The sequence below is a fragment of the Littorina saxatilis genome, linkage group LG14, assembly GCF_037325665.1.
Source record: "Littorina saxatilis isolate snail1 linkage group LG14, US_GU_Lsax_2.0, whole genome shotgun sequence".
Lineage (NCBI taxonomy): Eukaryota > Metazoa > Mollusca > Gastropoda > Littorinimorpha > Littorinidae > Littorina > Littorina saxatilis.
Genome location: NC_090258.1, coordinates 5,907,875 through 5,932,039, shown reverse-complemented (window position 1 = coordinate 5,932,039; position 24,165 = coordinate 5,907,875). Strand labels below are relative to the sequence as shown.

At 42.8% G+C, this 24,165-nt stretch overlaps 2 protein-coding genes across 4 annotated transcripts in view; one reads left to right on the top strand and one right to left on the bottom strand.

Moving 5' to 3' along the window:
• Window positions 1–1,166: 1,166 nt before the first annotated feature.
• On the bottom strand, window positions 1,167–14,977 carry LOC138946987 (fas apoptotic inhibitory molecule 1-like). 2 transcript variants are annotated; one of them, XM_070318406.1, is made up of 5 exons: window positions 14,906–14,977; window positions 12,449–12,598; window positions 10,683–10,905; window positions 9,119–9,168; window positions 1,167–5,835 (listed from the first exon to the last, which is right to left on the bottom strand). In XM_070318406.1, the coding sequence occupies exons 2-5, from the start codon at window positions 12,560–12,562 to the stop codon at window positions 5,683–5,685; spliced, it is 540 nt and encodes a 179-aa protein (XP_070174507.1). In that variant the 5' UTR covers window positions 12,563–12,598; window positions 14,906–14,977; the 3' UTR covers window positions 1,167–5,682. The 2 variants fall into 2 exon arrangements, with proteins under 2 accessions (XP_070174507.1, XP_070174508.1); XM_070318407.1 differs by lacking the exon at window positions 14,906–14,977 and adding an exon at window positions 14,841–14,858.
• Window positions 14,978–15,128: 151 nt separating this feature from the next.
• The window catches only part of LOC138946977 (centrosomal protein of 70 kDa-like), a 36,346-nt gene continuing 27,309 nt past the window's right edge, over window positions 15,129–24,165 (top strand). For both annotated transcript variants that reach the window (XM_070318402.1, XM_070318401.1), the window contains exons 1-5: window positions 15,129–15,167; window positions 17,491–17,538; window positions 19,250–19,349; window positions 19,831–19,957; window positions 20,837–20,933. In XM_070318402.1, the coding sequence (XP_070174503.1) occupies window positions 15,138–15,167; window positions 17,491–17,538; window positions 19,250–19,349; window positions 19,831–19,957; window positions 20,837–20,933 (402 nt within the window). In that variant the 5' untranslated portion in view covers window positions 15,129–15,137. The remainder of the gene's footprint in view (window positions 15,168–17,490; window positions 17,539–19,249; window positions 19,350–19,830; window positions 19,958–20,836; window positions 20,934–24,165) is intronic.

Genomic DNA, 24,165 nt, shown 5'->3' with positions numbered 1-24,165 from the left:
TTTAATGCACAATCTTCCTGATGTCCCTTGCGTTTTAGTGTAAGTGAATAATTTGGTTAAATTCATACATCAAAAGCATTAAATTAACTCGGATTATGCAGAATAACCAACCAACGTTTCTTGTAACATACACATACACACACTTGCTGTGACCTTTCTGACATATCTTCTGCCTAGCACAAAATTAGTGAAACTGGGGTACGTGGGACGGTACATGGATGCTGTCTCTGGGTCTGCACATAAAGTTGACCAGTGTCTGGCCCAGCCCGGCCCAGATTCGAACCCGCGACCCTAGGATAACGAGTCCAGAAATCTACCACCTGAGCTACCCGGGCCCCCCGGCAAGCTAACATAACCTTGTCATGAAATTGGTAGCTGACCTATTTGTATCTCTTTCTTTCTTTATTTGGTGTTTAACGTCGTTTTCAACCACTAAGGTTATATCGCGACGGGGAAAGGGGGGAGATGGGATAAAGCCACTTGTCAATTGTCTCTTGTTCACAAAAGCACTATAATCAAAAATTTGCTCCAGGGGCTTGCAACGTAGTACAAATTTGTATCTCTTTCCACAAGTTTTATTTGACAAAAATAGCTTGGAAGCTGCAAAATTAATTAATTCATTTCTTCATTCAAATTCCAATAAGTCTAACTGAAAATGTTAACGTCAGATTAAAAAAAAAAAAAAAAAAAAAGTATTGTTTTGTATACTTTATCATTTTCCAAATCCAAAAATATATAAATAGTCATGTTCACCCTGAAAATGTGCTCAAAATTATAGAAAAAGCAGTCCTATGTTTGCATGCTTCGCGGAGATCAGCTCAACCTGTCTCAGTCTTCGGGATTTGGCTAGCGAAGGCTCACTAGTCTCACTGATGACTGATCCAGGGGTTTTAGAGTTCCATGATCTTTGAGTGTCAGGCCAACAGATTGAATAATGTTTTGATATCACTTTATGCAATTTTTTTCTTTTCATTTTGAACAAATGGCTAATTACATGTACGTCATTGCAAGGTAGCACCGAGGCTGAAATTGAGTAAAACTGTTTTGATTACACAGAAGCTTTTCTGTTTACAAAGGCATAAATGCACCCACACCACCACCACCACCATTACCACCATCACAACTCACGATGAAACACACAAAGACAAAACTTAAAAGAGGGCGACTGATTTTGAACTTTTTTCTTGTTTGACAACTCTTGTACAGCAAGATGCAATCACAGTCAAACAAAGTGTACAGTGTCAAACTCTGCAAACACAAACTGTGTACAGTGTCAAACACAAACTCGCATCATCAAAGAATGGACCGATCAAAATCCGACTGGGCACAATTTCAGACTGCTCTAGTTAAGAGCCACACATTCAACAAAACCTGAAAAATCGTCATTAAAGATGTCTTCACATGTCCCAGCCACGTCCTGAAAAGAGTATTTTTGTGTGATCCCCGTGCATTGTCCAGCTGTTACAAGTCTAGGGAGGGCTGTGCAGAGGGTGGTGAAACAAAGGGAGAAAACCTACCTACTGCATAGGCACAATAACCGCCCTCGACGCTTCCCTATACTAGCCAAGATATGCAGTTAGCGAGGTGCCCCATTGCATAAGACCACATGCAGACGCAGCCATCCAAACACCTATAGAATACTGGCGGCATCCGGCTGCTAGCGATTGTAGCGTCAAGAAGGGGTCCGTTATCTTCACAGCCATCATTTTACTGGGTTTCATGAACGGCATTTAGGGCGACGTACAGCTCCAACAGCCACACCATACAGTCAAGTGCCGCTAGAAAGGTAACGTGAATACCTCTCCTGCACTGTGCACTGTAACTCAACCCCGCTGGCCAGGGGCAGAGACACACTATGCAGGGGGTAGGTTGGTGTGTGTCATTCTGTCAGACCAGTTGATACGAGCAGTCAGTACGTGACACTTCCTTACAGAGCAATACAATCAGACCTCAGAGAGCTATAGTCACAGAGCTATAGTAACAGAGCTATAGTCACAGAGCTATAGTCACAGAGCTATAGTCACAGAGCTATAGTCCGAGTGATTACACAACCATGCCTGCTAAAGTCAGTCATTTAGAATTGCAACTCATGTCACGCTCATGTCTCGCTTACAACAATACCACTGAGACCAAACCCATACCCATCAGTACACACACAAAATGGGGAGAGGGTAGAGGAGGTGCTAGACACCTATTTATCTCAAGCCACTTAAAGCACAAAAACACACTAAAATTTATGGACAGGGGCACACAAAGAGTGCTGGAAAACTTAAATATCAAAACAAACTCAAATGTAAGTCAAAAATCACACAAACTGCTCTGAGGAGATAAGGTAGGAAATGAGAGAGAGAGAGAGAGAGAGAGAGAGAGAGAGAGAGAGAGAGAGAGAGAGAGAGCACTTAAAACACATGGATATGTAAGAAAACAAGAGGGAGGCATTTCAAACCAGACCTCCATTAACAAGAATATATTAGCTGTTTGAACAATATGGACGGATCATTAATATACACATCAATAATTACTGGACAGTATTATAATTTACTATAGAAAAACTGCACAACCTTTTACACACAGGACAAGATACCTGCTATCATTGCAGTACTGGTGTAACAGCTTCACATGTATTCCCAAAAGATGCGGAGGACAGACTTGATCAGACAATATCTTTACAAACTGCGTAGTTCAGAATGTGCTTACACACACACGCACGCACGCACGCACACACACACACACAGAGGCAAAATGGACAAACGTCTTAACAAATGTATCAACCATCAAAACCGTAAAAATACTGTGGAATGTTTAAAATCAGTACAAATGTACTGCATGCAGTTGATATATATATATATATTAGAGGAATACCCGGCTTTGCCGGGGTGAATCGCGAGACAGAGACAGACAGCGTGGCCAAATGTAACCGAGTGCCGAAACACCACCATCATATTTGAAGCCAAAGTCCACTCAAACGTGATTGAGAATAACTGTTATGGCTTCTGGAAGGAAGGCCTGAATATTCAGTCACACACCAATGCCGCCAGACCACATCACAAACAGAACTCTACAATCCACAGGTGTTGCCCACACACACACACAAACACACAGAGAAGCCGTATATATATATATGTATATCTATATCCATAAATATATAGAGATAGGTGACAGTGTATTTTTCGCGTGGCTATAAATTGATTCGACCTATTCACTTTGACAGTAAGAACAACTTACGGATGCAAGGGAAGCGTTCTGGACAGCGCAGTGACATTCTAAAAATAGTAACGTAGTAATGGGAATATGGATTGAAGCCACACGAAGGAAGGGAGATAAACGCAAAACACTGGAGAAGATAAGGAAGAGTTACTGGGAATGGTGAAATGAAGAGAAAAACCAAAATCGGTTCAGCGCTGCGCGCTGAGAGCACGTGTTGAAATATCTCAGTCGATGAGGTTGTGTCCGGGGTGTAGCTGAATACGGTGTCCAAATTTGAAAAAGATCCACCGAGAACTTTGGCGTTGTGATGTGGTCTAGCGGCTTTGGTGTGTCGGTATGGGGGCCCGGGTAGCTCAGGTGGAACCAAAATCGGTTCAGCGCTGCGCGCTGAGAGCACGTGTTGAAATATCTCATCGATGAGGTTGTGTCCGGGGTCTCTCTGAATAAGCCCACCAAATTTGAAGCAGATCCATCGAGAACTTTGGCCGTGCATCGCGCTCAGACACACAGACACTAGTCGTATATATATATGCAGACACTTTATAACATATTACTTTCTTTTATATTTATTTACTTTCTGTAACATTTGCCTTGCATTTGCAAATGAGACTGGTGTGGAGGACACATGCAATAGAGGACACCTGCAATAGAGGACACCTGCAATAGAGGGACATTCATGGCTGCTCCCTAGGCTGTTCAACCATGACCGCTAGCAGCAAGTAAGTATGCACTTGTTTAAATATTTTGTATTGGTTAAATTATGCCATGCTTTGTGAACTTTGGTTGTTCTGTTATTGTGTGTATGTGCGTTGCTTCTATCCCCCATTTCAAGACGTCCTCCTTTTTAATACCTTTTGTTTTAAACCATTTTTGGAGGTTTAAATAAGAGGGTTTCACTGTAAAACTCTACTACTGCGCACAACAATAAAACCTTTTTGGTATGCTGTTCACTGCTATACTGTACACTGATGTACACTGGAGAGCTAAAGAGCCCTATATACACAGTTTTAATTGTCTGTCATTGTGCGTCTGCAGGTGCTTAAACAACAGTCCAAGATCAGTGTCATCAGTGACGTGCAACATCATTGTCAACAAACAACCAAATAACACACACACACACACACACACACACACACACACACACACACACACACACACAGAGGTGGTTTGAGTGTGATCTCTGTTCTTAGACACACCCAGACGTAAATACTGTACATCTTTAACATGCATGGTACATTCAAACAACTCGCAGACTGACATGTTTTGCACCTGTCAATGACATGAACAACTATAACAATGTTAAAGGGGAACAATCCACCCAGGCACCCTCCACATCCTTCCTTTCAGATCGCATAAAAGCTGAGAAAATCGGATCTAAAATAGGGGGGGGCCAAGTCAGCGAAAAGTCTGTCATGTGAAGAGCCCCATCAATTTATAAACGTCTCGTGCCAGACTTGTCAGCGACTCCAAAACTCAGTTGAGCACTGCCCGACTCGACCGTGACTCGTCAGCGATTTTGTCCAGACTTTTCTTGTTGCGCTCACTGATTGGTTAGCTCTATCCTTCCCTTCTCCGGAAAACAACGAGGACGTCCGGACAATCCCGAAAGGCTAAGTCGGGAGAGACTCGCCGCTTAAAACTAGTTTGCGAGTTAGTGCTGTTCACATGGGCAGTGATTTTGATTTGACTTGCCGCCGACTAAAATCGCTTGAAAGTTGGTTGCAAGTCTGGCGTGTGAACAGCACTTTAGTTTCCTCTTTCTTCAACTTACACCCGCACTGTTACCTCAACTATCAGTACACACACACATCAACACATGCAAATGAAACATAAAATCATACATGGGTACAGAGACCACAGGCTGGAAACCAGCATTCATTCTATATGTTGCCTATTGCAGTTCACAGCCATTTGATTGCATCACAACACAACAACATGTTCAGTCACAACAAAGCGAGTTACTTCCACAGCTGCAACTCAGTGGTTTTGGTTTTCGTGGTTTTGATACTAAATGTATAAAAAAAAATCATCTAGCACACACATGCCTTATTTCATTCCATGATATTTGAAGAAAATATTTACTGAGGTCCAACTGGTCTAGCTCTTCACGTCTCGCATGAAAAGAAACAATATGTCCATCTTTTCATGCTTAGCCCCGCCCCCCAGAACAGCTTATTGCTTTCAATTTGTCCCCTTTTAAAACAAATATTTGAACCAGAGGTTTCAACACAATCGTCGCAAACTATATTATCTGCTGTCTTCAATTAAAACCACTGTCAAAACATAAACGTTCGTTGGTCATGAAGCAACATAGACATCACATTTTCTCATTTCCCATATTTGTCGTTGTCTCTTAGTTCTCAAGTGTGTCTTCCTGTAAGTATACCTCGCGTGTTCACTATCCATTGAACCACCATCTCCCAACCCCCAAACCATATCTGGAGAAAAAAAACGTTCCTAAGCGACTGTCTATCATCATTCTGTAGCCTCAGGTATCTCCGCATCATTGATGAAAAGTGAATGCACGATTCCAGCCTTCCGTCGTCCTGACGACTCGGCCTTGATGTATGCAGAGTGCGTGGGGTCAATCTCAAAGTGAGTCTCTGTGCCGTCATCAACAAACTCTCCCTGTGAGGAATAAACATCATGAGGATTGAAGAAACACTCCTAACATCAATACATGTACAGATAATGAGGCTCACTACCTTTCACCAGAGCTAATCTGAAAGGGTCTTTGCTCTCTCTATCTATCACACCCACTCTCTCTCTCTCCCTCTTTCATTTTTTAATTACATTTAGTAAAGTTTTGACTAAATGTTTTAACATAGATGGGGGAATCGAGACGAGGGTCGTGGTGTATGTGTATGTGTGCATGTGTGTGTCTGTGTGTGTGTAGAGCGATTCAGAGTAAACTACTGGACTGATCTGTATGAAATTTTTCATGAGAGTTCCTGGGTATGATATCCCCAGACGTTTTTTTCATTTTTTCGATAAATGTCTTTGATGACGTCATATACGGCATTTTGTCAAAGTTGAGGCGGCACTGTCACACCCTCATTTTTCAATAAAATTTATTGAAATTTTGGCAAAGCAATCTTTGACGAAGGCCGGACTTTGGTATTGCATTTCAGCTTGGAGACATAAAATTTAATTAATGACTTTGGTCATTTAAAATCTGAAAATTGTAATTAAAATTATTTTTTTATAAAACGATCCAAAATTACGTTTATCGTATTCTTCATCATTTTCTGATTCCAAAATCATATCATTATGCTATATTTGGATTAAAGATAAGCTCTGAAAATTAAAAATATAAAAATTATGATTAAAATTAAATTTCCGAAATCGATTTAAAAACAATTTCATCTTATTCCTTGTCCGTTCCTGATTCCAAAAACATATAGATATGATATGTTTGGATTAAAAACACGTTCAGAGAGTTAAAAAGAATAGAGATATTAGAAAAGCGGGCTATCCTCAGCGCAACCGCTACCGCGCTTTTTTGTATTGTTAATTTCACTGCCTTTGCCACGAGCGGTGGACAGACGATGCTAAGAGTGTACGGTCTTGCGGAAAAAATTCAATGCGTTCAGTTTCATTCTGTGAGTTCGACTGAGCTTGACTAAATGTTGTATTTTCGCCTTACGCGACTTGTTTTCATTACTTTATTGCCCCATCGCTGGGAAATTCGGGTCGCTTCCGCCCAGTGGAAAGCTAGCAGCACAAAGAGTCGCGCTACCCAGGTGTATGCGTGTTTATGTGTAATCAGCCACCTGCACTTATGGCAGAATGACCGAGGTCTTTTACGTGCTACAGTGGCAACATGGGGGTGGAACATGGATACCGTCTCTGAGTCTGCACATAAAGTTGACCGGTGTTCGGCCCGCCGTGTCCGGCCCGGCCTCTAACCCGTGAGCCCTGGATCACAAGTCCCGTGCTCTACCAACTGAGCTACCGGGTCCCTGTCTGTCTACCTCTGTGCTACCGGGTCCCTGTCTGTCTACCTCTGTGCTACCGGGTCCCTGTCTGTCTACCTCTGAGCTACCGGGTCCCTGTCTGTCTACCTCTGTGCTACCGGGTCCCTGTCTGTCTACCTCGGTGCTACCGGGTCCCTGTCTGTCTACCTCTGAGCTACCGGGTCCCTGTCTGTCTACCTCTGTGCTACCAGGTCCCTGTCTGTCTACCTCTGTGCTACCGGGTCCCTGTCTGTCTACCTCTGTGCTACCGGGTCCCTGTCTGTCTACCTCTGTGCTACCGGGTCCCTGTCTGTCTACCTCTGTGCTACCGGGTCCCTGTCTGTCTACCTCTGAGCTACCGGGTCCCTGTCTGTCTACCTCTGTGCTACCGGGTCCCTGTCTGTCTACCTCTGTGCTACCGGGTCCCTGTCTGTCTACCTCGGTGCTACCGGGTCCCTGTCTGTCTACCTCTGAGCTACCGGGTCCCTGTCTGTCTACCTCTGTGCTACCGGGTCCCTGTCTGTCTACCTCTGTGCTACCGGGTCCCTGTCTGTCTACCTCTGTGCTACCGGGTCCCTGTCTGTCTACCTCTGTGCTACCGGGTCCCTGTCTGTCTACCTCTGTGCTACCAGGTCCCTGTCTGTCTACCTCGGTGCTACCGGGTCCCTGTCTGTCTACCTCGGTGCTACCGGGTCCCTGTCTGTCTACCTCTGTGCTACCGGGTCCCTGTCTGTCTACCTCTGTGCTACCGGGTCCCTGTCTGTCTACCTCTGTGCTACCGGGTCCCTGTCTGTCTACCTCTGTGCTACCGGGTCCCTGTCTGTCTACCTCTGTGCTACCGGGTCCCTGTCTGTCTACCTCTGTGCTACCGGGTCCCTGTCTGTCTTCCTCTGAGCTACCGGGTCCCTGTCTGTCTACCTCTGTGCTACCAGGTCCCTGTCTGTCTACCTCTGTGCTACCGGGTCCCTGTCTGTCTACCTCTGTGGTACCGGGTCCCTGTTTGTCTACCTCTGAGCTACCGGGTCCCTGTCTGTCTACCTCTGTGCTACCGGGTCCCTGTCTGTCTACCTCTGTGCTACCGGGTCCCTGTCTGTCTACCTCTGTGCTACCGGGTCCCTGTCTGTCTACCTCTGTGCTACCGGGTCGTTGTCTGTCTACCTCTGTGCTACCGGGTCCCTGTCTGTCTACCTCTGAGCTACCGGGTCCCTGTCTGTCTACCTCTGTGCTACCGGGTCCCTGTCTGTCTACCTCTGTGCTACCGGGTCCCTGTCTGTCTACCTCGGTGCTACCGGGTCCCTGTCTGTCTACCTCTGAGCTACCGGGTCCCTGTCTGTCTACCTCTGTGCTACCGGGTCCCTGTCTGTCTACCTCTGTGCTACCGGGTCCCTGTCTGTCTACCTCTGTGCTACCGGGTCCCTGTCTGTCTACCTCTGTGCTACCGGGTCCCTGTCTGTCTACCTCTGTGCTACCGGGTCCCTGTCTGTCTTCCTCTGAGCTACCGGGTCCCTGTCTGTCTACCTCTGTGCTACCAGGTCCCTGTCTGTCTACCTCTGTGCTACCGGGTCCCTGTCTGTCTACCTCTGTGGTACCGGGTCCCTGTTTGTCTACCTCTGAGCTACCGGGTCCCTGTCTGTCTACCTCAGTGCTACCCATGAGGGGCTATTGCCTACCTCTGTCAGCATCCGATTATTTCTGTTACATCGACAGGTATTTGCACGAAAGTGACAGATGGTCAGTGACAGTCATTGCGTGCATTTGCAACTGGGTATTGCCTACCTCTTTCAGCATCCGATTTATTTCTCTTACATCGACAGGTATTTGCACAAAAGTGACAGATGGTCAGTGACAGTCGTTGCGTGCATTTGCAACTGGTAATAAATATGGAAAAGGTAAATGCTAAGGTAAACGATGCAAAGACAACAAAACTAAAACAAACGATCAACAACAATACGTACCGTTGTCTCAACTTTTTTGCCATTTACCCAGACATCCAGGGTGTCTTTCTCTGCAACAAAATCGGAAGCGATGACAAATTATGCAAATACAAAATTATAATTTACCTTGCTTTTGTCCGTGTTTTTGAGTATGTATAATTTACATTCGTGTGTCTGAGTATGTATAATTTATGTGTGTGTCTGTGTGTGTTTTTGAAACGAAGGCTAAGCTCCTACTGTAATCAAGACTAAGTTTTGGGGGTTTGAGTGGTAAGCGTGTCAAACACTTTTACTGTTCAGTGTCCTCTCACTGTCAGTATGCGTGTGATTGCTTTCATAAGATGCCAGTGTTCTCAGTAGCCTTTGTATGCCTCCTTTTCACATCCATGAAAATCATTTTATACTGTATTTATCATTCAATCACTTTGCAGAAGATTTGTTAAAATTCTTTTCTGTTATCATTCTTTCATTAATTATAAATCACTGGAAGTAGTTTGATTTTTTGGTTTTAGTATGTGTAGGTGAAATATGATAATGTCATTTCCAAATGGGGTAATGGCAGTGCTGCTGCGTAACAAATCAACCCTTATTTCAAGACATAAAGGGGTGGGAGGGGGGGGGGGGGGATTCCACAGTTCTCTGGTGAAGTTGCCTATAAAGCCATGACAACCTCACAAAACACAACTCATAAAGCCATGACAACCTCACAAAACACAACTCATAAAGCCATGACAACCTCACAAAACACAACTCATAAAGCCATGACAACCTCACAAAACACAACTCATAAAGCCATGACAACCTCACAAAACACAACTCATAAAGCCATGACAACCTCACAAAACACAACTCATAAAGCCATGACAACCTCACAAAACACAACTCATAAAGCCATGACAACCTCACAAAACACAACTCATAAAGCCATGACAACCTCACAAAACACAACTCATAAAGCCATGACAACCTCACAAAACACAACTCATAAAGCCATGACAACCTCACAAAACACAACTCATAAAGCCATGACAACCTCACAAAACACAACTCATAAAGCCATGACAACCTCACAAAACACAACTCATAAAGCCATGACAACCTCACAAAACACAACTCATAAAGCCATGACAACCTCACAAAACACAACTCATAAAGCCATGACAACCTCACAAAACACAACTCATAAAGCCATGACAACCTCACAAAACACAACTCATAAAGCCATGACAACCTCACAAAACACAACTCATAAAGCCATGACAACCTCACAAAACACAACTCATAAAGCACTACAGTGGAAGAACCCCCTATGATGACCCCCCTATGATGACCCCCCTATGATGACCCCCCTATGATGACCCCCCTATGATGACCCCCCTATGATGACCCCCCTATGATGACCCCCCAATAATCTGAGAAAATTGGGTCTTAATAAGGATAAAGTCTTAAAAAGGGGGTCATTTTACAGAGGTTATGAACAGAAATTCTGAGAAAAAAACGTCTTAAAAAGGAGAGTCTTGATCCTACATAAGGGGGGGGGGGGGTCTTAAAGGGGGGGTTCCACTGTACTCTGGGCACAACTCACCTAGCACAATTCTGGTGGGGGTGCCGGTGACGTATGCCACCCATGTCCTCATAATCTTGCTCTGGTTTTCTTGGAACTTCTGCAGCGGCTTGCCGTTGACCTCCAGTGTGTACTCGTACGCAAAGCCGCTGACCGCGTCGATTGAGACGGTGCACTTGGCTTTGCTGACCGTGAAGTGTTCGCGGCCCACCAGCTTGAACATCCAGTCCGCACGGTAGATCTCCTGTGGGGCCAACGAAATACAATATAAGCACAGACATGGAAAGGTTAAGATCTGCAGATATTTTTTTCTCATTTTCATTACTTTATTGTCCCATCACTGGGAAATTCGGGTCGCTTCCTCTCAGTGGAAATCTAGCAGCAACAGAGACGCGCTACCCAGGTGTGTGCGTATCTAGGTGTAATCAGCCACCTGCACTAATGGCAGAATGATCGGGGTCTCTAACGTGCCACAGTGGCGACACAGGGGTGGAACATGGATACCGTCTCTGAGTCTGCAAATAGTTGATCCGTATCCATCCCGGATTTGAACCCGTGACCCTTCGATCACAAGTCCAGTGCTCTACCAGCTCAGCTAACGGGCCCCCCACAGAGCCCAGCTCTAGCTTTAGCACAGACATTGGAGGGATGGTTAGGACATACTATACAGATAGAAATAGACTTGGGAAGGTAAGGATATACAGATAGAAATAGACTTGGGAAGGTAAGGATATACAGATAAAAATAGACTTAACAAGTCGCGTAAGGCGAAAATACAACATTTAGTCAAGTAGCTGTCGAACTCACAGAATGAAACTGAACGCAATGCAACGCAGCAAGACCGTATACTCGTAGCATCGTCAGTCCACCGCTCATGGCAAAGGCAGTGAAATTGACAAGAAGAGCGGGGTAGTAGTTGCGCTAAGAAGGATAGCACGCTTTTCTGTACCTCTCTTTGTTTTAACTTTCTGAGCGTGTTTTTAATCCAAACATATCATATCTATATGTTTTTGGAATCAGGAACCGACAAGGAATAAGATGAAAGTGTTTTTAAATTGATTTCGACAATTTAATTTTGATAATAATTTTTATATATTTAATTTTCAGAGCTTGTTTTTAATCCGAATATAACATATTTATATGTTTTTGGAATCAGCAAATGATGGAGAATAAGATAAACGTAAATTTGGATCGTTTTATAAATTTTTATTTTTTTTTACAATTTTCCGATTTTTAATGACCAAAGTCATTAATTAATTTTTAAGCCACCAAGCTGAAATGCAATACCGAAGTCCGGGCTTCGTCGAAGAGTACTTGACCAAATTTTCAACCAATTTGGTTGAAAAATGAGGGCGTGACAGTGCCGCCTCAACTTTCACGAAAAGCCGGATATGACGTCATCGAAGACATTTATCAAAAAAATAAAAAAAACGTTCGGGGATTTCATACCCAGGAACTTTCATGTCAAATTTCATAAAGATCGGTCCAGTAGTTTAGTCTGAATCGCTCTACACACACACACACACACACACACACACACACACGCACAGACACACATACACCACGACCCTCGTCTCGATTCCCCCTCGATGTTAAAACATTTAGTCAAAACTTGACTAAATGTAAAAAGGTAAGGATATACAGATAGAAATTGACTAGGGAATTAGGTAAGGATATACAGATAGAAATAGACTTTGGAAGGTAAGGATATACAGATAGAAATAGACTTGGGAAGGTAAGGATATAATTATATACACGAGCCACTTCGTAAAAGGAAACCCACTGACCTCTCCATCGACACGTATCACTCGTTTCCCTGTGGTGGTGCCGTGTTCGAACTCCACTTTGTGCACTCCGTCACTGAGAGCGATGTCCCACACAGCAACCAGGTCCGCCGCCATTCTGCTCGCTGCTCCCTCTGCAAGTCCACCCTGTCTCTGTCACACCAAGAAAGGATAAGGATAAGGCAAAACAAATATAGGGTAACCCGACAGACCCTATTTTTTCTAAAACTTTTTTTCATTTAAAAATAACCACAAAAAAATCCTCTGGCACATATGACATATGATCATTTTGATGCTACACATGTTGACACGTATATTTTTTTCACGTATGACTATTTTTAGTCCTTTTGTATAATGTACAAGTTTTTCTGAACCGCATGTAAATGAGAGAGTATGTGTGCAAACAGAAAATACAGTTACCATGTTTGTTATCTTGTGTTTTATTAATTGAATAAAAAAAATAAAAAAATAAAAAATTTTTTTTTAAAAAAACTCACTGCCTGCCAATTTTAGACACGTGGAAACATTATTAAGAGGCAGCAAGCAACATTCATTCGCATAAATACATTGATTTTCGAGTCGGTCCAATCCTTTATTGCTGAATCTGGTCGACAAACTTGAAGGATTAGCCCACGTACTGGTATTGTGTATGTTTGTGTGCAGGAGAACGTAAACCCGCCTCTCAGTGTTGTTGCATCAATTACATATTTAACATAAGTAATAATTATCATTGAGTTTTTGTTTTTGTTTTTCTGTTCTCTTTTGTGTGTGTGTGGTTGTTTTCTTCCATATAATTATTCGTAACAAACTATGCTGGCTTCTCCATGAAAATGTACATTTATCTGAACTTACTTATTGCATGTCTCAGCATCGATGTTCTCGTCCCACGCGCTTCATTCATAGTCTCACCTTATTTTTTTCTGTTATTTTTGTATTTGATTAATTTTTTTTTTTTCTGAAAATCCTCCTGTTTTGATTGAGTTCCCCATACCCCCCTCCTACATTTTGTTCTTCTGGTTAATAATTGTGTTTTCCACCATCATGAAAACTTGTGTAACTTAGCATTGTTATGGTCACGTCAAATAAGCATCTGCTTGAGTTCGTGTCCTAGCTGCATTTTTGTCAATTGTTTCATGTCATGTATTTTGAATAAAATTGTGTTTAAACCAGGTAGGCTTAATTAGATTGAATTAGCTTTGATAGTCATTTAGCAACAATTAAACAAAGAAAACCTCAACAACAACAAACAAAAAACAAAAAACAAAAAAAACAAAAACTCTGGCACATTTTGCGAACCATACCGAGACTAAAAATAAAAAATAAAAAAAATAAAAAGCCGACCTTCAGACCCTATTTACTTTGGTCATGTTACCCTAAACCAACATGTACTTTTGTTTGGCCTAAGGATAAGTTTTCATATAGTCCTGTGCAACATTACCCCCATGGAAATTCGGGCCCCTTTTTCACTGGGGAAAGCGAGCAGTGCCATAGAGTACGACGCTACCCAAATGTTTTATTTTTTCTGCATGCGTGTATCCATGTTTCCAAGCCCTGAGACTTTTGCTGTAAGCTTGGGATCCTTATCATGTGCATGCGTGCACATGAGGGTGTTCGGACACAGGGAAATAAATCAATTGCCGAATGTGGGGATCGAACCCACGCCGATAGCAACAACTGGTTTTGAAGCCAGTGCTGTATCGACTGAGCTATTACAGTGTTCTAGATGGTCAGCGTGTAGCAAAGACCTGTAGATACTTTTTGTCCAGTGTTCCAAATGCATACGTTATTTTGCTACCACCAAGACTGCAGATCTTGGCAAACGCGTGACGTAAAAACTAGATTTGATGACGTTACCCGTACACGTCCTGAAAAGTGCTGATCTAGATCTTGCTAATTCCCCGTACTGAGAGGGATGGTATGATAGAAATGATTTGTACCGTCGCTATGCGACTATAAATATAAGCCTGCGGAGGATGTGTCCAGAGAGATCGTGTGAGAGTCAGACTCAGACCGAGAGAGAGAGTGACGTGAGTGTGTGTGTTTATATTCAGACTTGTGTTTTAACAGGTGGGTGACATAAAGAGAAAGCAGAACTTGCACGAAGATACAACGTTGGATCTGTGTAAACATCACCCAAGTTATCAGTTGGTCTCCATCTTCCGTACACAGTTTCCGGACAAATTAACAAGGCAATCATATGAAATGCGGGGTGCGTACGGTTGAGCTAGCAGAGTTTAGACAATCAGAGGCTCTATTTTTAGGTTCTCTGTATGATGTATCAGTATCTGTGGGGTACGTCGCAAGCATCCAGATTGCTGGCTTTGGCTTTTTAAAACAAAAAAGAAAGAAGCATAACTCAGTCATAAAAAGTAAGAAGCAACTAAAATGTAATCACTTATATTTTTCTTCAGATGCGTTGGCATCGAAGTGTGTTGTTTTGTCACGAACATCAAAACTTACAAAATCACAGCTTCTCAATGTGTTGACAACAAGAAGCTTTTCACATCCGGGTCACAAAAGTGCAGTCCTGCTATTTTTTGGAAACACTCCACGGCATGCTTAAAATTATTTTTGAAGATCAACATTTTTACTTCCATGTAAATGCGTTAATTTTTCATGTTCCTTGTTTTCTCAATTTTGAAATATCATAAACGTTGGCATGCATATTTACTGCGGTGAGAGATCAACAAACATGGCCGACTTAACTAAGCATCGCTGCAAGGTTGGGGACTAAACCAGTTTTTCTAACTATCAAAAGCCTCTATATCTCCTTGAAAAAACACAGCAAAGAAATAATAATGCACAGTATTTACGATACTATCATAATCCCTTACTTGCCAATTGTTCAATTGAAGCCCGCCAAATTCGAAATTGAAACTTGAACTTGTCAAAACTTGCTTCTCCCAGTCCCAAATCTGTGCATAACAGTCTGAGCATTGTGTTGCAAACGGGAGGAGGGCAGTGGACATTAAAGTGTTATCACATGAAGTAAATAACGTTCGTCTTCATGCTTGCAAGCGCATACGATTCTATGTACAGGAATTTCTGTTCGGGGAAAGAAAAGTCAAAAACTCCCCTGTGAAGGTTAGGTATCTAAACATGTACTATGTATGATTTTTGTATAGCCTGTTACTCAGCACAGTGAGAACAATGGCAGCTTAGGGCTTTAACTTTGAAGGTTAATATGTGCACAGTTCTCTCGTGTAGAAGGTTAAATCTGCTACAAAAGGCTGCTATGATTTCCAAGCTAGGACAGTAATTTTTTCACCCAGAGAAGTGCAGTGTCCTGAAACTTGGGAAGTGTAAATCGGACACACAATACTACATGTCCACAGGGTCAGACAGCAACAGCACCCTCTTACTCAAGGAAAGTGGAGTAGAGAAAGACCTGGGAGTGTTCATTGACAGTGATCTAGAATTGGGTGGTGAGGACTGCATGGGTGGCCGAGTGGTAACGCACTTGCGCTCGGAAGCGAGAGGTTGCGAGTTCGACCCTGGGTCAGGGCGTTAGCAATTTTCTTCCCCCCTTTTCTAACCTAGGTGGTGGGTTCAAGTGCTAGTCTTTCGGATGAGACGAAAAACCGAGGTCCCTTCGTGTACACTACATTGGGGTGTGCACGTTAAAGATCCCACGATTGACAAAAGGGTCTTTCCTGGCAAAATTGTATAGGCATAGATAAAAATGTCCACCAAAATACCCGTGTGACTTGGAATACTAGGCCGTGAAAAGTAGGATATGCGCCGAAATGGCTGCGATCTGCTGGCCGATGTGAATGCGTGATGTATTGTGTAAAAAAATTCCATCTCACACGGCATAAATAAATCCCTGCGCCTTGAATATGTGCGCAATATAAATTGCATAAAATAAAATTAAAAAATAAAAATATAAATCCCTGCGCTTAGAACTGTACCCACGGAATACGCGCAATATAAGCCTCATATTGATTGATTGATTGAATTTAATAAGACCCATGTAGCCCACGTTTCAGCAAAAGCAAGCTAACTGCTAGGTATTATCAGACGCTCTTTTGATTATCCAACTGAAGACACCTTTGTATTGCTGTACAAGAGCCGAGTGCACCCCATCCTAGAGTACAGCCACTCTGCGTGGCAGCCATTCCGTAAAACACTCCGCCGGGCTACTAAACTGATCGCGTCTCTGAAACTGTGAAAGACAAGACTTACCCTGAGAGACTTGCAGCTCTGAAGCTTCCTAGTTTAGAACACAGAAGAAAAAGGGGAGACATGATAGATGTTTACAAGTACACACATGAGCTGTACGACATACAAAAACCAGAATTCAAGATCGCAACTCCAGGAGATGGACTGAAGCTTTGAGGCCACACTCTCAAACTTGAGAAACAGCGCTACAGACTCGCTGTCAGGCAGAACTTTCTAAGCAACAGAGTAGTCAACACATGGAACAGTCTTCCTGAGTCAGTTGTTAGTGCCCCATCTGTCAACAGCCTCAAAAGCAGACTAGACGCCCACTGGCACCATCTCCCTTCCAAATTCGACCAGGAATGCTAAATTGCATCATAGTTTAGACGCGGCGCACACCACTGAGTGTCTTTTTAAGGAAAAACTATATTAGAGCAGTGAACAAGCCTGTGAATGTGATGGGCCTACAACACCTATTAAGTCAAAGTCAAAGTCAAGTCAGTTTACTGTAATATATGTCAAGCACTCATTGTTGAATGTTCTCTTGATCAGTTGATGGCATATGGATCTATCTATCCAGAGAAACATAAATGTCTCTGATCTATCCTGTGCACAAACCAAAACAAATGAGCGAAAACAAACAACTATGTTCTTTAGGAAAGGGAGAGCGAAAGAAAAGATAATGACAAATGGTTGGTGTGCACATCACGATCTGCCTGAGAAATTATGCAAGTTTTTGCAATACGTTTACAACAACAATTTCAGCTTTCAAATTTGGAAAAGATTTGCATCAACTGAATCATCTATAATTAATAATAATAATACAGGATTATTAACCTGAGGTGGAATTGTACTGTAAAGTTATTACTTTTGTTTTTCAACAGATGCAGGAGCACAGCGGAGAAGAGGATTTATACCACTCTGGCCACAGGGTATTTCATTTTTATTCATTAACTTTTACTCATTGATTTTTTTATCGTCATTGCAGTTTAGTTGCATGCATTGACTTCTAATTGAAGCATTACTAATATTACAAAGTATTACAGTGGTCGCCGCTTAATAAAGCTACTTCTGGACCGACGAAAAATGGCTTTAATAAGCGGCGGATTTATTAACCGGCAGTCCAGGAATACCTCATTTTCGAAAGAAGAAAAAAATCTTCTCTTTTGTTTACGTCACTCGGTCACTTTCTTTCGTCATTTACACTTGTTTGAATCTAAACAAAACTTCACGAAGGATGTTTAACTTTTGTTTTAATTATGTACATGTACGTGTACTTTGATCATTTGCTGAAACCATCTGAGAAGACCCTCCTCAACTTCTTTTTCTTTACCAAACCGCTGTCGTTTTCTTATTGGAGAATCTTTTTCAGCGCTTTCGTGATTTTTCTGAGAAAACTGGCTTTAATAAGCGGCGGGTTGGGTTTATTAACCGGCTTTTTCTAATACATAAGATATAGTGATAAATCCGAACCGTCTGAAATCGGCTTTTATAAGCGGCTGGCTCTATTAACCGCGGTTTTATTAAGCGGCGTCCACTGTATTGTCAATTAGCAAACAGACAAACCTACTCACCAACTAGTATTGTATTAGTACAGTAAAACCTCCCACTAACGACCTTGAAAATGTCCAGAAAAATCAGTCGTAAAAAGGAGGGGTCTTTACATTTAACCAAACCGCTGTCGTTTTCTTATTGGAGAATCTTTTTCAGCGCTTTCGTGATTTTTCTGAGAAAACTGGCTTTAATAAGCGGCGGGTTGGGTTTATTAAAAATTTTTTTTTTATACATGTATGATTTTGGAAATATCATTCCAAGTGAATCAGCAGTTGCTTGAGAGTTGTATTTTTTAGAACACGTGTAGCTACACTTGTTTTTTGCAACATTTCTTTTTTAATTTAGACTTTAGAGAACCTGTCACTTTCAGCATCAACAGTGTAAGCTAATGAGCATTACACTCACCCAAATCACTGACCTCTCCTTTCCCTTTACCTGTGCTTGTGTTTGTGTGTGCGTGTGTGTGTATATAATCTTTAGCAATGATCTAAATTTTGTAGTTACAACATCAGGGATGCAGAAGATCAAACATTTCCACTATCCTGACAGGCTAGACAATTTTGAAATTCACTTTTCAACAGACATTATTACTCGCCCAAAACTTTCAACAGCTGTTAAGGGTTAAAAACTTAAAAATAGTACTTGAGGATAGACAAAATTGCTACTCAGCTGGTGGGAAATTTATTTACGACTTTTAGTTTTACTCGCCCAGCAAAATGTCTACTTACCGTGGGTGAGTGAATTTCCGCATCCCTACAACATACATAACAGTTAAAAAAAAAAAAGCCTGGCTGTTAGTGTTATTTGTGTGTGTATTGACAAATGTGGTGTTGTCAATGTGGTGTTGTCAATGTGGTGTTGTCAATGTGGTGTTGTCAATGTGGTGTTGTCAATGTGGTGTTGTCAATGTGGTGTTGTCAATGTGGTGTTGTCAATGTCATCTAAGAGCACACAGGTACCAATTCTTTAACCTAAAGTTTCCTTTTTCGAAAGAGCTGAAAGGTGAGTACACCGGTGCATGTGTCCGTTGTGTTGACACAAGTCTTTCTTCTTCTCGTTCGCACTGAACATGTGTCTTGTGTTTTGCAGGGCGAGGTGAGGGAGTGGTCGGAGGTGAACAGACAGTTACATAAACGAGGTTTCCAGGCCGTGAGAGCTCTGCCGGCCACAGATGTCCCTGTTTCAACAGGTAATGTCTGCGCACTTGATTAAAAAAGTGGTTTGTTTCTTATTTGTTTTACAAAGCCATGCTCCCCCGCCGGAATCGGCGTATGGCTGCCTGAATGGCAGGGTAAAAACGATCATACATGTAAAAATCAACTCGTGCAAAAAGTGAACGTGGGAGTTTCAGCCTATGAACAAAGAAGAAGAAAACAAAGCCATGAAATAATGCATACAACACAAGTGCGCACAACAAGTTAAAATTATAAATTAAACACACTAACAATATATTGTGGAGGTTTAGGACACACAGAGATAGCTGTGCCCGCCTGTGGTTATGGTTATTATACACCTACCGTCCAACAGAACAGCAGGGACAGTAGATCACAAGTAAATTCTCTTATGAAGGGTTTTTCATGCTTTTACGTTTTGCTCTTTTATTTTCTTTCTTTTTCTATGTGCAAGATATAATAGAGATTCTTGCATTCTGTCTTGACTTGCAATGTCAGGTCGCTACGTCTGCCTGGACCCGGACAGCAATGACACGTTGCGTCACAACCTGTTGACCTTGCTGGCAGAGAGCGACCACAGGCAGACACTGGTGCATGACCTCATGGAGGCTAACAAACAACTCAAGTCAGTTCTGTGTGTGTGTGTGTGTGTGTGTGTGTGTGTGTGTGTGTGTGTGTGTGTGTGTGTGTGTGTGTGTGTACACAATTGTTATAATCGTTTACAGGCAGGCGGGGTGTGCCAAAGAAAAATTTCCATTTTAATGGACAATAAAGTGCTGTTATTGTTATTGTTATTGTTATTGTTATTGTGTGTTTGTGTGTTTGTGGGTATGTACAGGTGCATGCATGTGTACGTGCCTGTCTTTGTCTGTCTGTGGCTGTGTGTGAGATATGCCACACAAATTGCATCTTCAGGGAAGGTAGAGGGAGGGGGGAGAGAGAGACTGACTCCAGGCCCACAAGATGAATGTTACAGAGAAAAGAGGGAGGAGATGGGATAGGTGCTTCAGAGTACAAAGTCATTGATTTTGTACATGTGTTTCAAATGGTAGGCTATTACATGCAGTAGCTTATTAATGTTCAAAGAAGGTGATTTATTTAATTTAATTGACCTCAGGAGATAATAATCAATGCAGTATCATCAGAAACAAACACTTTTTATTATTCTTTAACTGTGACTGTCTAAGACGGTATCAAGGTATCCTTCCCCAACCTACCACCATTTAAGACCTGTCTGATTTAACCCCTCAGCCATGACCCCTTTTGATACCGTTTTCTTGCATTTCTGTTTTTGCTAATAGCATTTAATTTGCAAGTTAACCTCCATCTTAAAGACCTAATTTTCTTAGATTGCTGGGTTTGTTTGTTTTTAGGAAAGGTTCAACAATAGTATTCATGTTTGTTGTGAAATGTTACTGCAATATGCTTTTTCTCTTGGATAAGGCTAGCACTAAGTGTCTTTCTCTGTCCTGACCTTGTTGTGACCTTGACCTTGTTGACACAGGGAGGACATTGCGGGGCTGACAGACAAGTCAGACAAGCTGCAGGCAAGGTCAAAGGATCTGAAGATCATGCTGGAGTGCTCTAGGAAGAGAGTTCAGGTACTGATGGTTTCTTTCTTCCTTTTGTCATGCTGGATGAATGTGTGTGTGTGTGTGTGTGTGTGTGTGTGTGTGTGTGTGTGTGTGTGTGTGTGTGTGTGTGTGTGCGTGTGTGTGTGTGTTCGAGTTCAGGTACAGTTGGTTTCTTTGCTCCTTTTATCATGCTGGATGTATGTCTATTTGTGTGTTTGTGTGTGTGTGTTCGAGTTCAGGTACTGTTGTTGTGTGTGTGTGTGTGTGTGTGTGTGTGTGTGTGTGTGTGTGTGTGTGTGGGGTGTGGTGTGATGTGGTGTGTGTGTGTGTGTGTGTGTGTGTGTGTGTGTGTGTGTGTGTGTGTGTGGGGTGTGGTGTGTGTGGTGTGTGTGTGTGTGTGTGTGTGTGTGTGTTCGAGTTCAGGTACTGTTCATTTTGTCATGCCGGATGTATGTCTTTTTGTGTGTTAGTTTGTGTGTGTGTTGAAGTTTTTTTGGTAATTTGTCTTGTGTGTGTGTGTGGATGTATGAGAAAGTAAGTCAGGTCTACAGTGTGTATTAGTTTGCGTGATACTGCAAAACGTATTGTGCTACATATACAAGATCTTTCACAACACAACACACACAGACTACCTGGCTGGTATTTTGTAAGCATTACATCTGTATGCAATGAGTATTGAGACAAGAGGCGAAGCCTTCAAGGCTCACGTAAGAAATCGACAAACAGTAACACAAACTCAATCACTCTGTCACACATACACACACACACACACACACACACACACACACACACACTGTGAAACTGTGCAAGAAAGCGAGACCCTGGATCTGCCAATTAGTCTCGGCCCGCTCACAATAACAATGACCGAGACTTTCAGTAATTCCTTTGCGTGACGTCTAACCCTCTTACGTCATAATGTGACGTCTTCAAATAGTTTCTATCACACACGTCAAACACTTTTGACCGAGACGTAGTCTTCTTATGCGAGCTTTATCCATAGACTCGGAAATGTTAAAGTTTCTATCACACACACACGCACGCACAGACAGACAAAGTTTATCATCGCATAGGCTACACTTACGTGAGCCAAAAATTACTTAATCAATCCATGACATCAGGAACTGCCCAAGATGCTGAAATAATAGAGAAAGTACAGGTACATGAATAGACGATGTTCGGAAATGACTCTGTTGGGTTTGTATGGGTTGTGAAAGAGTGAGTACCCTTGCTTTTAGTGAGACAAACTTGGGTGTTACTCTTCCGGCTTTTGCCGGATTTCCGGTTTTTGAAAAAATCTGAAGCCGGAAATTCCGGTTTTCCGGGTTTAAAAAAAAAAAAAAAAAAAAAAAGCTTAGTTTCGCTAAGTTGAAATAACGAGCAGCGGTTCCGATCCGACTTTTGACACCGGTTCGCGTGCTTTCTCGGTTCGCTCCCTTGGATTTGCCGCCATCTTGCTTATTATGATTTGGTTTCGTCGGTGTCCAGAAACTTTCTTTCAAACTTGAGCATTTTGGACCCCTGCCTTTCAGGTTTTTTGATTTTTCCCAGTAACACCCATGGACAAACGACGGGCACTGTGGCGGGGTGGTAAGACGTCGGCCTCTTAATCGGAAGGTCGAGGGTTCGAATCCCGGCCGCGGCCGCCTGGTGGGTTAAGTGTGGAGATTTTTCCGATCTCCCAGGTCAACTTATGTGCAGACCTGCTAGTGGCTTATCCCCCTTCGTGTGTACACGCAAGCACAAGACCAAGTGCGCACGGAAAAGATCCTGCAATCCATGTCAGAGTTCGGTGGGTTATAGAAACACGAAAATACCCAGCATGCTTCCTCCGAAAACGGCGTATGGCTGCCTAAATGGCGGGATAAAAAACGGTCATACACGTAAAATTCCACTCGTGCAAAAAACACGAGTGTACTCGTGCAAAAAACACGAGTGTACGTGGGAGTTTCAGCCCACGAACACAGAAGAAGAAAGAAGTATGGGTTGTGAAAGAGTGAATACCCTTGCTTTTAGTGAGGCAAACAATCCACACATGCTCCTGTCCACGTGCTTCAGACACACCCTCGCTAGTCACTGGCCTGTAATGTCAGGAGAGGAATACGTCTCACTTCTTCTTCTTCTGCGTTCGTGTACTGAAACTCCCACGTACACTCGTGTTTTTTGCACGAGTGGAATTTTATGTGTATGACCGTTTTTTACCCCGCCATTTAGGCAGCCATACGTCGTTTTCGGAGGAAGCATGCTGGGTATTTTCGTGTTTCTATAACCCACCGAACTCTGACATGGATTACAGGATCTTTTTCGTGCGCACTTGGTCTTGTGCTTGCGTGTACACACGGGGGTGTTCGGACACCGAGGAGAGTCTGCACACAAAGTTGACTCTGAGAAATAAATCTCTCGCCGAACGTGGGGACGAACTCACGCTGACAGCGGCCAACTGGATACAAATCCAGCGCGCTACTGACTGAGCTACATCCCCGCCCTACGTCTCACTGAAAGCAGGGGTATTCACTCTTTCACAACTCATACAAACCCCACAGAGTTACTGTGGAACCTCCCTTTTAAGACTGCCAAAAATGTTCACAAAATTAGGTCTTAAAAAGGAGCGAGTCTTGAAGTTAAAATGGGGGTCAATTTACAGAGGTTGTGAATAAAAAGTCTAAGAAAACAGGGTCTTAAAACCCTGGCCAGAGAGGACAACCCCCGACACAAAACTTTGGGGAACTGAGGAAGACCTGCGCCGAACTTGCGAGTTCATACGATCAGCAGTCCTAAGATTATAAGGGACACAACCGACGAACGCTGAAGAAGAAGAAAAAGAAAGGGTCTTAAAAGGGGGGTCAGCCCTGAAAGTCCAACAAATGGTGAACTCACCTTTGGCTGGGGGTTCTACTGTATTTCTTGAATTCTTCTATTGCTGGTGACGCTCGGTTGTATGATGATGACAGGAGTTAGAGCGGTGAATTCTTCTATTGCTGGTGACGCTCGGTTGTATGATGATGACAGGAGTTAGAGCGGTGAATTCTTCTATTGCTGGTGACGCTCGGTTGTATGATGATGACAGGAGTTAGAGCGGTGAATTCTTCTATTGCTGGTTACGCTCGGTTGTATGATGATGACAGGAGTTAGAGCGGTGAATTCTTCTATTGCTGGTGACGCTCGGTTGTATGATGATGACAGGAGTTAGAGCGGTGAATTCTTCTATTGCTGGTGACGCTCGGTTGTATGATGATGACAGGAGTTAGAGCGGTGAATTCTT

Bases quoted from the DNA above. Each gene is read 5' to 3' on its own strand.
- LOC138946987 (XM_070318406.1), bottom strand. From the start codon at position 12,562: ATGGCGGCGGACCTGGTTGCTGTGTGGGACATCGCTCTCAGTGACGGA. The intron at 9,169-10,682 runs GTGAGTTGTGCC...ATTTTGTTGCAG, and splicing joins CCCCACCAGAATTGTGCTAG to AGAAAGACACCCTGGATGTC. The intron at 5,836-9,118 runs GTACGTATTGTT...TATTCCTCACAG, and splicing joins GCAAAAAAGTTGAGACAACG to GGAGAGTTTGTTGATGACGG.